General features: G+C 39.4%; 1 protein-coding gene across 1 annotated transcript in view; it reads left to right on the forward strand.

Annotated features, from left to right (window-relative positions):
- CNTNAP2 (contactin associated protein 2) overlaps positions 1-13208 on the forward strand; it is a 1382004-nt gene that overhangs the window by 723684 nt on the left and 645112 nt on the right. The window contains exon 13 of the mRNA XM_055334793.1: positions 3518-3718. Within this exon, the coding sequence (XP_055190768.1) occupies positions 3518-3718 (201 nt within the window). The remainder of the gene's footprint in view (positions 1-3517; positions 3719-13208) is intronic.

A 13208-nucleotide genomic window follows, 5' to 3' on the forward strand; every position in this document is an offset into this window, starting at 1 on the left:
AGTTTTTCCTCACCACTGTTGGGTGCTACCTATATATATTATTTTAACCTTTGGCTTATTGTCTGTTTTCTCCCCACTAGAGTATAAGACTCCAAAAATTCAGAATTTCAGAATTTCTTTGTGGTTTCCCTAGCTCCGTATCTGTCATGTAGTGGGTACCCAGTAATGTTTGCTGAATGAGTGAATGGGCTATAAAACAAGTATAAAGAAAATGGTGCCCTGAGGACTGATACTAAAATGTGTGCTGAAATGCATGGATGTAGGGTTTAGGGCCCAGCAGCCACTAGGACCAAAATGTTAGAGACTCATCAATATTAATAAATTGGTTAATATTTTTAAAGTCATTGACAGAGACCCTAGTAGGTGACCATTTTTATTTTACTTGCTTAATTAATGTCTGCCGTTATGAACATTATTTTGTGTAAATTAAAAAGGGGTTTGTTACTTTTAAAAAGGCCCAGAGTTAGAATGACTATTTCATTATGACTTAAAGAATGAAAGTTTTGAAATATTGCTACGGGACAAGGATGAGGTCCTGGTAAGGATTTGGTTTTGTTTTTTAAAGGTAAGTAGTGAGTACTGTCATAACACCTGAGAGCCTCTATACTAGAGGCTGATTTTAACAGAAAAGAGATGACTTACCCTTATTTAACTAATGGATCTTGACTTAGCGGAAGGTAAACGTGAAGGTCTGAATATAAATGGCAATCAGTAAAAAAAAAAAAAACAAAAAAATAAGTAAATAAATGGCAATCAGTGTGTTGTCAGAATCATGTCAGAAAGAGAGACGATGATTAAAACATGTTATAGTTTCTTTGCTTTCTCGGAGGAGCCAGGGGAAGACCATCTGACCATGCCAACGGTGAACATGGAAAACCATTATCTTTTGGAAAACGTGCCATGACACAGGCACCGTAATTGAATTGTTTAGTTGGTTTAAGAAGAGCAAGGTGCAAAGGATTCTGATGCAGAGGCATCTTGTAAGCCATGAGGGGAAACTGCAGTCTAGAACCAAGGGGCTTGTCCAGGGTCGTTCGGGAAGGTCATGGCAGTGCCGAACCCCCAACCACAGTGCTTTAGGACGTTCCTAGACCAAGGTCTTTGTGTTCTACTTGTGTTTTCTTAATTCATACTAATATATGGTGAAGGCCTGCTGTGTGCCGGCTGCTGTTCCAGGCACTGCGCATCCAGCATTGGAAACAACGCCTGCCTACCCCTGCATCTAACGTGGGGAGTCAGCCAGAATGAAAATGTGCAGGGTCAGAGAGGGATAAATCCTAGGGAGAAAACAGAGCCGGACCCGGAGATAGAAAAGAGCTGTGGTGGGGATGGGCCCAGGAGAGGCGAGGGTGGCAGTGGGGCAGACAGAGGGCCCCGTGGCCTCCAAGGACAGAGGGAGAGCAAAGGCTCCCAGGAGGGGCTCCCTGACTGCACTGATATGGAGGCAGGCTCCCTTGTAGCTGGAGGAGCAGGGGGGAGGTGAGGAGGGCAGGAGAGGATGGTGGCAAGGTGGAGCTAGACCACAAAGGGCCCTCCACTGTTTCAACAGCTAGACTTTTCCTCTGAATGAGACCTAGTGCCACGTGAAGGCTTGGAGCAGAGTATCTGAACCTGGCTTCTATTTGCAGAGGCTCAGCTTGGCTGCTGGGTGTAGGGTAGGGGTGAGAGCACAGGGGGGAAAGCAGGGGCTTTGGAAGGGGCTGGTTGGAAGGTACTGTGGGATGGGGCAGGAGGAGGTGGGGGCTTTGACCTGAGCAGTGAGGGGCGGGTTGGGGGGGCAGGAGCGCTCAGATCCCAAATGGAGGAGATGGAGCAGAGTGGATTAACTGATAGGTTGGATGATGAGTGTAGAAGAATGGGGGGACATAGTGGGGACTCCAAGGCTTTGTCCTGAGCAGCTGGACCCTAGAAGTTGGCAGTCAGGACCATATGCTCAGAGAAACTCATGTTTGATCTTGTCCACACTGCTCCCCAGGTGGTGTTGTGTACTCCCACCAGAAGACACGTCTCCTCCGGTTTGACTCACGGCTATGTTAGCAGCTGCGAATAACCATTGCCTAGACCCTGCATGTTGGGAGTTACAAAATGAGGGTCCCCTAATTCTATCACTTAGTGGTCATTTATGAACTGAAATATTTCCATAAAGAGAGCATTTAGTGATGTTATGGTTCCTACTGGTAAGATGTGCTAAGTGCTGGCTTCTTAGTCCTTATTCCTAATATTCAAAATAATGGGTTAGTTACTTGGCATTTCCTTAAGACTGAACATTTCTTTTTATTTTTATGAACTCTTATAATTAAACATCCCTGATGTATTTTATCCCATTGCAGGAGATTCTCACTGATGTTTAAATCATTCTTCTCTGATCCTGGTGTGTTTTTTTTTTTTTTTTTTTTTGAAATGCCCTCTGTTTCCAATAGCTTATTTGTTTCTATGTGACATTATGTTCCAGGCTTATCTTGTGCATTTCTAGCCCTGAAATCAGTCACTTGATCCAGCAGCCCTGTTTCCTCTTAATGAAAAATCATATTGAGTGATGATAATCTGGTGCTACAGGTTGTCCTTGTTTGGGGCCTTTCCCAGTGGACAGAGCTAGGACGTAGGTCTGCATTTTTTATAAAGAAAAATTATGGGTTCATGGCTATGTTTCTCATTCAAATTCAGGAATAGATCAGGTCATAATTTAACCTCATCAATCTTAGATTCGCTTCTCCTTTTCACACATTGAAATTTTCAGGGTCCAAAGCATCAAGGTAATTACTCATTTGTATCGTTGCCTGCGTATAGAGCATTTCAGTCACACAGAATGAGGCTCCAATTTTACCTGAAAGGTCAGGGTGAGAGGAACATTTGTTGACAAGAGGAGGATGCACATTCTGATTGGAGCGAACAGCATAGACAGAGATTCAGAGCTTGAGAGAGCACAGTTCAGTTCGGAGGCAGATACTATAGTACCAGAGGAGTGATGGGTTAGGGAGTCAGGAAGGAGTGGGAATATAATGAGCCTCACATTCAGTGCTGTGGACCTTAGCATCAACCAGAGACACGAGCTGTTTTCTCTGCTTAAGAGGTATCTTGCATTTTGGTTTGGTTTGTTGTTTGTGTTTTTTTTTTTTTTTTAAGATTTATTTATTGTAGAGAGTAGGGGAGAGAGTGAGCAAGTAGGGGAGAAGCAGAGGGAGCGAGAGCATCCTGACGCAGACTCCATGCTGAGCACAGAGCCTGAGGAGGCGGGGCCCCATCCCAGGGCCCTGAGCTCCTGACCTGACCCCAAAGCAAGAATGGACCGCCTAGCCGACGGAGATGCCCAGGTGCCCCTTGCATTTGGTTTTAATAAAAAGCATCTCTTTATAATTCACCTACATATAAGGAGAACTTGCAGGATAGAACCTGAAGGATGGCAATCCTCAGCTCTTTGCTCCATCAGTTCAGGGAAAGTGCAGCTCAGTATTTTCGGCCATTGGAAGAAGGATTTGCATCCTAATGATCCCTTGTCCTGGTATTTTTCTCCCCACAGAGGACAAAGTGTGGACCATAGTGTCTCACGATTTGCAGATGCAGACCACAGTGGTGGGCTACAGCCCAGAAAAGTACTCGGTGACACAGCTCGTTTACAGTGCCTCCATGGACCAGATCAGCGCCGTCACCAGCAGCGCCGAGCACTGCGAGCAGTACGTCTCCTATTTCTGCAAGATGTCGAGGTTGTTGAACACCCCAGGTAGGCTGAGAATGGAGTGTTCCTTGTAATTACTATCTCAGCTGGTGCTTGGAATTACCTAAACAATCCAACAGGTGCGACGTATTATCTTAGAGGCCAGTCTCCAAAGTGCAGGCAGCTGTGAAAAAAGTAAACGATCACTTGTTTTCTGGAGAATGAAACTGAGAAAAGTATGATTTTAGGAAAACATTGCATTGTTTTAAGCTTTTAGGAAAAAATTGCATTGTTTTAAACTCTGAGATTTTTTTTGCAGTTTTTTTTTTTTGTGCCTATGTGTGTGTATCTGTTTCTGGTGCTTAATTATCAGTAGTTTCTTCGGTCAAAAGTGTATCAGAGCCACTTGTGAACTTTCAAGTACCACCGTCTGAGTTCTTCAGTTGTCCTTAACGTACAACTGAAAGCATTCTGAAGGCTGCCCGAGGTAAATGGCGTGTAGAAGAGCAGTAAAATTTAGAGTTATTATCTATAGGCACTTAATAGTATCTGTTTGCTCAAGAAGTTCGACCTAATTTTTTTTCGTGATAGCTTACTTTTAACAATGCCTCAGGATGTATGTGTGTGCACATGTGTGTGTGTGTGTGTGGTTCAGGGTATAGAAAAATAAAGAATTTCCAAAGGTTGCCCTCAAAATATCTTTTCCAAGAGATCCATATGCTTTGGGGTTCTTGGCAGCAAATTCAGGATGTTGACTGAAAACGAAATCCCTCAGTCTATAGTATAACAGAGTAGAAATAGAGGATGTGCTCTGAGAGAAACAAATGTTCACACTTTTCAGCCTTGCCACTCTTCAGGTAAGTGACTTTGATGGAGTTAATTGAACTCTTAGGCCTTAATATCCAGGTGTTTTTTTTTTTTCATTCAAATAGGCATCATAATGCCTACTACAGGTGAGTGAGAATTTCCTGGGGTCATGTGCTAATGCTTACTATAGGCTTTGATGCACTTAACTTCATACATGGCAAATAGTGTATTGATTATTTTTAATATTAAGCAACTTTAGAAGTGGCATCGTGCTCCATCACAGACCAGTGGGCTATTTGCTGCCCAAAATCAGTATTGGATTGAATGCAATATTGTGGGGAGTACTTACAAAGAAGAGTTAGATAAAACAATATGATATTTTAAAGATTTGATTCGGTTTGTTTTTTTTTTGGGGGGGGGGTTAATGTGCAAAGCCTTGTGGTGAAATTATAGACAAGTGTAACCAGTGAAATCTAAGAAAGTAAAATCTGTGGTTGTGGACATGATTGTTTCAGACAATTAGTGATTCTGCTGTTTGAAGAAAGGAGGTGATTGTGGCTGAGGTGTTGAGGTAGTGCTTAGAGGCAGAAAGACAATTTGAGGATGTCGAAAGAGTAAGCAGAAGTCTAGAAGACAGAATATGGATGACCCTTTAGGTCATGGTCAGAAGTAGCTCAGCAAAAGCAGAGTTCAGTAAGAACAGTAAGGAATAAGGTTGGAAAGTACATGGGAGAAACTGGGGCCAGGGAGGGAGTGGGACTTGGGGGGGGGGGGTTCATGAACTAAGTGTTCTGCTGTGGAACTGGGATTTTTTTTTCCCCCTGAAGGCTGGTGCTTCTCAGACTTCAGCAGGCATTGAAATAACCTGGGACATTAATAACACACAGATTGCTGAGCCCCATTCCACAGGTTTCTGATTCGCTGGGTCTGAGGTGGGGCTCCAGAATTTTCATATGTAATGAGTCCAATGGGCTGAATTGTGTCCTTCCAAAATGTGTGTGATGAAATCCTAACCCCAAATGTGACTGAATTTCAGATAGAGCTTTTAGTAGGTAATTAAGGTTAAACAAGTTCATAAAGCTGGTGAGATTGGCGGCCTTATAAAAAGAGGGAAAGCCAGTTCTTTCTCTCTACCACATGAGGACACAGTGAGAAGGCAACCATCTGCAAGCCAGGATGAGAGCCCTCACCAGAAACCCAATTGGCTGGCAACGTGATTGCAAACTTCCAGCCTCCAGAACCATGAGAAAACAAATGTGTGTTGCAAGCTCCCCAGCTGTGGTATTTTGTTTAAAGCCTGAGTGAACTAATAACATGAGTTCCCAGGCAATGACAACATTGCTGGTGTAGAGACCACTCTTTGAAAACCACTGCCGTGGGCCATGGGAAACCTTCCGAGTCCCTACGGCCCACCTGTTCTTCCATGCATTTGCACTTACATAGCCTCTTTTTTTTACTGGATCTTGTTTTCGATGCATGGAAAAGTCAACCAAGGATCAAAGAAAGTCCAGGGCATTGGGTACAATTAGTGACTTCCTCGGCACTGAGTTTCACAAGTGAATGCTCCTTATTGAGGTGCATTCCAAAGATCTCAATTTGTCTTCAATCCTCAGGGTGTGGACGAGGGTGAGGGTGAGGGCAACCTGCTGACCAGAATAGCAGCTGGTACCATCAGTTTTATCTTCTTACATGCTTCTCTTCAACTCCAAAGTCAACTGCCACTTTTTGAATTTTGCTCTAGTGGTTTCAAAACACAATATGACTTTTAAATAAGTTCAGTTCACAGTTTGGGCACTGTGAGAATTAGGTCGGAAGTAAGAGAACGAGTCTGCCTCTAGTGCTCCTGGCCTTGCTCTCCATTCCTTCTCTCTTCCCTCTGTCTCTTCCCCATAAACCCCTCAGAAGCCTACGTTCCTTTTCAAAACCGGCGGTTCCTAAAACATCAAGAAAAAGAAGATAAACTTGTTTTTAAACAGTATTTTTGCATATTTTCTAGTAATAAGCTAAACATACTTCTTGTCAACCTCCAGATGCCTTTTCAGGGGGAATAAATACTAAATTGAACTCTAGAATTAATTGTTCATCTGCACAGTCGCAGATTATTTTTGTGATTCGACATTTGTAGACGATTGTTGTACTTAATAGATTGTACTTTGAAAACAAGTTTATCATATGCTGCTTGCCTAAATGTGCATATACACGAATACAATTTTCACTCACCAAAGATTAATGCTTAATAAACTATTGCTGATTGGAATGAAATGAAAATACATAATTTTAAGTATTACCTCATTCTACCTTCAGGCAGTTGTTTTAAACAAGAGCGTGTGTCAGAATGCTCAGGTTTGTCAAAATGCTGATTCCTGGGCCACACTCCCATTTGATAGAACTTGGTTGGGGCCCAGGAATGTTTGCTCTTAAAAAAACCATCCATTGGTAGTTCTGTGAACCATACACTAAGAAACGCCATTTCTAATTTACAGTGTGAAGATCTCTCATGGTAGACTTTAAGGTTTCAATATTCCATTTTAGAGAAGATTAAAGGAAATATTAGAACTTGTCTGGCCAATTAAAAGAAAACAGCATATATGATTACCTACTCCTTCAGATAAACTAGATTGGCATTGCAATATTTATTAATCCTTTCACAGACCAGTCTCTAAATATTCTACAGTGAATTTCAGCCTTCCCTTCTGAGTCATTCTTCATACTCCCAATTTCTGTTTCCCAGGGTAGTTAGATCTATAGAACAGCTGAAGCAAAGAAAGGGAGTAGTTGGTGTAGCGAGTGTTTCTGTATGATTGTGTTCTGTGTATGTCCAAAGAAGAAAGAACACAATTTAATAAAAATCTTTAATTTGCTGTTTTAAGAAGCTAATGTTTGCTGTAATTGTTTTTTTTTTTTCTTCCTTCCTGGTAACAGTCAATTTTAAATATCCATTTACTCGTTCTTAACTAAGACTGAATTATATTGGAACTTCTGTAGTAGTACTTGTGACATCTGTTTGAATACAAAGTATATTCATTATAGCCATGGCAATTAAAATGAATATCAAATGAGTTTGTAATAGCTATGCACTTAAAATGTTATTCTTTATTTTAAGAGCCTTACCCTCAAGAGTTCATTTGGGGCTCTATAGTTTCTAATGATACTTAGGATAAAGACTTGATTTTGTATGCATATGGACCTCATTTTTATTTTGATAAATGTTTGGTTGTACCATACCATTAGCCAACAAATGTAGAATTGCTCATTATTGGTTTCTCACAAATTTGCAAGGGCAGTAATATATTTCTTGCAATGTTATCTCTTCTTTTATCACTGCAAAATTTTAAAAATGGAATCAATTTTAAAGTAATAATTTTGCCATTCTTTATGGTCATATCTATTCTTGCCACGTTACTATTAATTCAGCTATTCTTAATCAGCTTTGTAAAGGACATAGAAACTAGACAAATAAGGTTATTTTATTCCATAGAGGAGCCCGTTTGTAGGGAGGCCTACCAATTTTGGGATGAACAAATTCTACCTACACAAAACCATTAATGGGTATCAAAAACCAAAAGGATGTTAACATGTTTTATATTTATTTCCCCAGAACTGCAAATGTTGTAATATATGAACTTATGAAAGACAGAAACCATTAAACAATGAAATCTACTTCTGAAATAAATATCTTAAGAACCTGAATTTGTTAAGTTAGATATCAAGAGAAAGTTCCATTAGGTTATACTTAAGAAATGCCTCAGTCAACAATCCTAATACCTTTAAGTAAAATATTTTCCTATATTTGGACACAAGCTATTAGCCTGATTTTTTATAGGCTTGCTTTATAATGCTTATTTGTTTACCTTAGATCCACTAGAGTCATATATTTATATTACAAAACATTATACTTTCTAATTAAGAATTTTTTTGTTGAAGTATTCCTTACATCTATAAAGATGTATTTAACTATAGAGATGTAAAGTTGATATGGTTCTTGTTGTTCTGACTATATTTAGTGTTGTTTTCATTGGTTTCCAGTGCTTCATTTCTTTTAATTTCTCAATATAGTCTTATTCTCATAAGTCATAGTTTTATTGCTTCTTTCGTTGGAAGAAGCAATATAAATTATCCATCCTTTTGGGTAGTTTACTATTAGATTTTATATCTATTGAAAAGGAATTATGTTCACAATTTTTGCCTGTAAAGTAAGCTGTGTAAAATTCAATATACTTTGATGATACTAAACTGTGATTTAGTGGCATCCAAAAGACAAGAAAACATGACTCTTGTATTATAAGTTATATAACCTATTTTTAGAAAAAAAAACATTTAAACTTTGGGGAAGTTATTAAAAAAGTGAATTTTCTAAGTTGGCATTATGCATAAGAAAGCATCATGTTTAACTCTTGAAACAACATAGATAAAAACATTGCTTGATGGCACCTAAAGATTAGCATTTTCATTGTGTCTGGTCAGTACGTTAATCAAAAGATTAATCATTTATCTAATTAATTATTGTGTTAAATAATTATACTAACACTGGAGGATGCAGTTAAATGGGACAAATAACTAAGAGATAAAATTAGGGAATCAAATCTAGTTATATCCCACCCCCAACCAACTAGACTCTCTGTAGAGGACACTGTGGTGAAAAGGGACAGAACGGTCACAGGGAAAATAGAGGCTATTTCAGCAGTATGTATAGGAATTGATGAAAGCCTCAACTGGAACAATAGATGAGGTTATCAATCAGTCTACAAATATTTATTGTTTCTTGTGTATCAGGAATCATAACACGTAAGCTGACATGGGGATTCATCAGTTAACTAAGAAAAAAATGGCAAGGGGAATTCTAGGTTAGAGATGTCAGAATGTGCACTCATTGTGAGATGAAGGTCAGAGAACATGAACTTGGGAGGAAAGGAGAAAGATCAGAACGGTTAGAGTAGATACACTGAGGGTGAGAGAGAGAGGATGGAGATGAAGGAGAGTCTGCACGACTGTAAGGATTTCACTCAGAGGCAAGCAGGACGGCTTTAAGTGGGGGATTCCAGCTGTCGGGTGGAGAACAACATTCAGGAAGCATGGGTTTGCAGGAAGAGAATATCCCACACAGTGACACTGAAGTATGGGTGACACTGGATGTCAGAGAGGCTCCCTGGGCCCTGAGAGGGAAAACTCTCCTTGAAGTGTAGGTAGGAGAATCAGCACAAGCCATGATTGCTTATCTACAGAGTAATGTTAGGAGAAGGGAAAGTGCGATCTTCCCTTGTGCCCAGGAGTAAAGATAAAGTGGATGACTATGAGCAGTTGTAATGCCCTCATCAATGACTCCAAGAGATCCCAAGAAGAGCAGGGAAAGAACATTGAAGGAAAGAAAACACTAATTTGAAAAGGTAATCCACTTGAAGAAGTGGATTCAGCTAACAGGACTCCAAGTGATGATCAGAGCAACAGGAAGAGAGGCAAACTAGGAAATCCTAACAATGAGGAAGCTAAAGCAAAGGAGTGTTTGACGATAAGCAAATGAGTTTTGAAAGAAAGAGAAAGAAAGAAAGAAAGAAAGAAAGAAAGAAAGAAAGAAAGAAAGAAAGAAAGAAAGAAAGAAAAAACAAAAAATAATGAAGGTGTGGTCAGTCATGAGACAGCATACCAAGCCAAGCCTTGGCTTTGGCTATTTGGAGGCTGCTGGAATTTCCTGTCAGTGGGGTCTGGTGGTTAGAGCCACTAAAGAATGAATAGAAAAAGGAACAGCAAGCAAAGGTCTTCAAGAAGTTCCATAGTAAAGGGGAATGGCTCAATACAGAATTGCTGCTTAATAAGAAGACGAGCTGCAGCAAGGGTTTGGGAATTTTTTGTATTTTAAAAAAATGAGGGAGTTATGAGTAAGTTTATAAATGGAGGAGGCAGTGGAGAGGAAGAGGCTAAAGACGTAGAAGAGGAATGAAGGAACCCCAGGAGTGACAAAAGAATATGGAATTTGCCTTGGTAGGGAAAAAAAAAATGAATATCTGCTCTGAGAAAAGAGATAAAGGAAAGAGTAGAGATTTTCATTAAATTCTATTGACCAACATCAGTCTTGACATTTTATCTCCTTTAACTCTCAGAGTTACGTGAACTAGATTTTATATATCTCCAGTTTGCAAAATAGGGCTTAGGGAGGTGAATAAACTCGCTAAAGGTCACAGTAGCTGGAAGTGAGGAAGCAGGGTTCAAATGCAAATCTATCTTCTCACAAGACTTGCCTTCTGACTCTCTGAGGAGAGCATGAACATATGGAAAGGTCAGTGCCCCCCACTCCCCGCAAAGTGAGGTTAGAGTGACCCCCCCCAAGCAGGATTTACATCCATCCCATCTCTTCCTCCACTATGAAAGAACGTTTTCCTTCATGCCATTTACTTTCTGTCTCTGATTAGAAATGCTCTTTGCCAAGTGACCTTTGGTCAAGACCAATATTTTTGATTAATAAATTAATCTTAAGGGCAAATTTGCTGAGGACAGCTTGACTGACCTCTTCTAAAAGTACTGCATTTCAAGGTGCCAACTTTTTGAGCTTTGAGGTGTGACTTTGAAGAACATTGACCTTCTAGAACTTAATGAAGACTTTTTATTTCTGCCATTTTATTTTCTGAGTGCCTTTCTTTTTATGACTGAAATAGGAATGGAGGGAGGCTTTGAAGTAATCCTATAACACACTGTGAAGTTTGGAAACTGTCTTCTCATATACTTAAATCATAAATATTTTTTGTTCGTGTATCGTCTTTAAAATTGCCCACTACAATGACATAAGATGAAGATAAACCTAATTGATTGTGTAAATTATGTTTAAAAGTACCTCTCTCCTCAACAGGATACTGGAAAAGAAAAAGAGAATTTTAGAGAATTTTACTATAAAAATCCCTTGCAAATCTCTAGAGCTTTATTATGAAACACTCAGCAAAGATTTGTTAAATAGATAAGACTCTGCTAGGTGCTGTGAGAATGAAGGAGAGCAAAGAATAGTTCTTAAACAGCATTTGCCTCAAATTTTAGAAACATTTTTTTGTAATGAGAATAAAGTCATTTTGTATATGATATAAACACAGAAGGAGTTTTACTGGGATATCTTGGATAAGAGATTGAATACACAGAGAACTCAAAACAATTTCTAAATAAATTGATATGTGTATTTTGTACTGGGGAGAAGGTCAGGAGTTGTTTGGAGAAGCCTAGGAGAGAGGGATTTTGAGTTCCGTGGTCCAGTGTACCAGTCCGGGTTCAACCAGAGAAATAAAACCAGTAAGAATATAGGTATTTATAAATTTATTACAAGGAATTGGCTTATGCAGTAGTGGGACCTGGCATTGCAAGTCCAACATGAGGGCAGACTGGAACTCTGAGGAATGAGAAGAAAGCTGCTGCCCACAGGTAGAATTTCTTCTTCAAGGAAGACCATGGCCTTTCATCCTTTCTTTCAGCTGATTGAATCAGGTCTGTCCAGTTTACCATCACCTAATCTCTCTTACTTAAAGTCAGTGGATAATGAACTTAACGACATCTACAGAACACCTGCACAGCAACACCTCGATTCGTGTTCGTGCGATGACTGGGCACTGCAACCCAGATCAGTTTGCACATTAAACTGATCATCGTAGTCAGCAAAGATTTTTTTTTTTAAGTGAACAACCGAGAAACCCATTTCTAGAGGAGCAATGATTTATTCCCTCAACTGTGGAACATACAGCTCTCTCTGTCAACGTAGACAGGTCAGATCGACCTGTTAGCAGTGTTGGGAAACCTTTCATTCTCCTGTCTCTCCATTTATGATGAGGGCACACGTGTCAAATTGACAAATAAATATCATTTCATATGGTAAGAGCAGTGGTGATTTGAAGGAGTCAAGTACATCAACTTAAGAAGTCAAAACCAAAGGTTTTCCTTTTCCCTGTGTTGTCTCAAAAAAGAATTGTGGATGCCTTTATTCCATATTTTAACCAAGGTAGCCTGTGTCCACCTGGGATCTGGCAATATTAACTCATTGTTGGCTCAGAGCTCTACCTAAAGGAGAGCATCTCCATTGATCCAAATGAGCGTACTCCGTATACATAACCTTAGGAAAGCTGCAGAATGGTTCCCTGACTCCATCCACATTATTTTCCAGTGTTTCTCTGGGTTTGCTTTTATAATTGAATCAAATCCCACTGCCATGCAAACTAATAGTAATGTTACGGAAGCTCAGAGAAAGTTGAAAGAACTCACTTTTTTAAAAGAGTGGATAAGAATGAGATAATACACCAGTTTTATTTATTTTTTTAATAAATTAATTTTTATTGGTGTTCAATTTACCAACATACAGAATAACACCAGTTTTATTTCAAAGGCTGTATTCTCAAGTTTTGTTATTTCCCACCAGTGAATGACAGAACTTCTCTAAAATAATAAGTCTCCAAAAAGGCAGCTGGATTCTATTATCTGTTTGCCTATGATTTACCAAAACCACTTTTTATAGGACAGTGATTAATGTCGCAGTGTTAGTCAAATAGAAATGCCATAGCTATTTTGACCTTCACTCGGTATCTTAAATTCTCTTAAAGAACTCTTTTTTTTTCCCTATTGGTACTGCATTTGAAATTCAGGCTTACTGTATTGTCCTCTTTAGTCTTAGACAAATAATATTTTAAACCTCTAAATTAAATTATGATGAAAGGAGGAGAAATGACATTAGTGTTTATTAATTGCTTACCACAGACATTTATATAGATTGGCTCATTATATCTATCCC

The sequence above is a fragment of the Nyctereutes procyonoides genome, unplaced genomic scaffold (genome assembly GCF_905146905.1).
Source record: "Nyctereutes procyonoides isolate TBG_1078 unplaced genomic scaffold, NYPRO_anot_genome, whole genome shotgun sequence".
In the NCBI taxonomy this organism is placed as follows: Eukaryota; Metazoa; Chordata; class Mammalia; order Carnivora; family Canidae; genus Nyctereutes; species Nyctereutes procyonoides.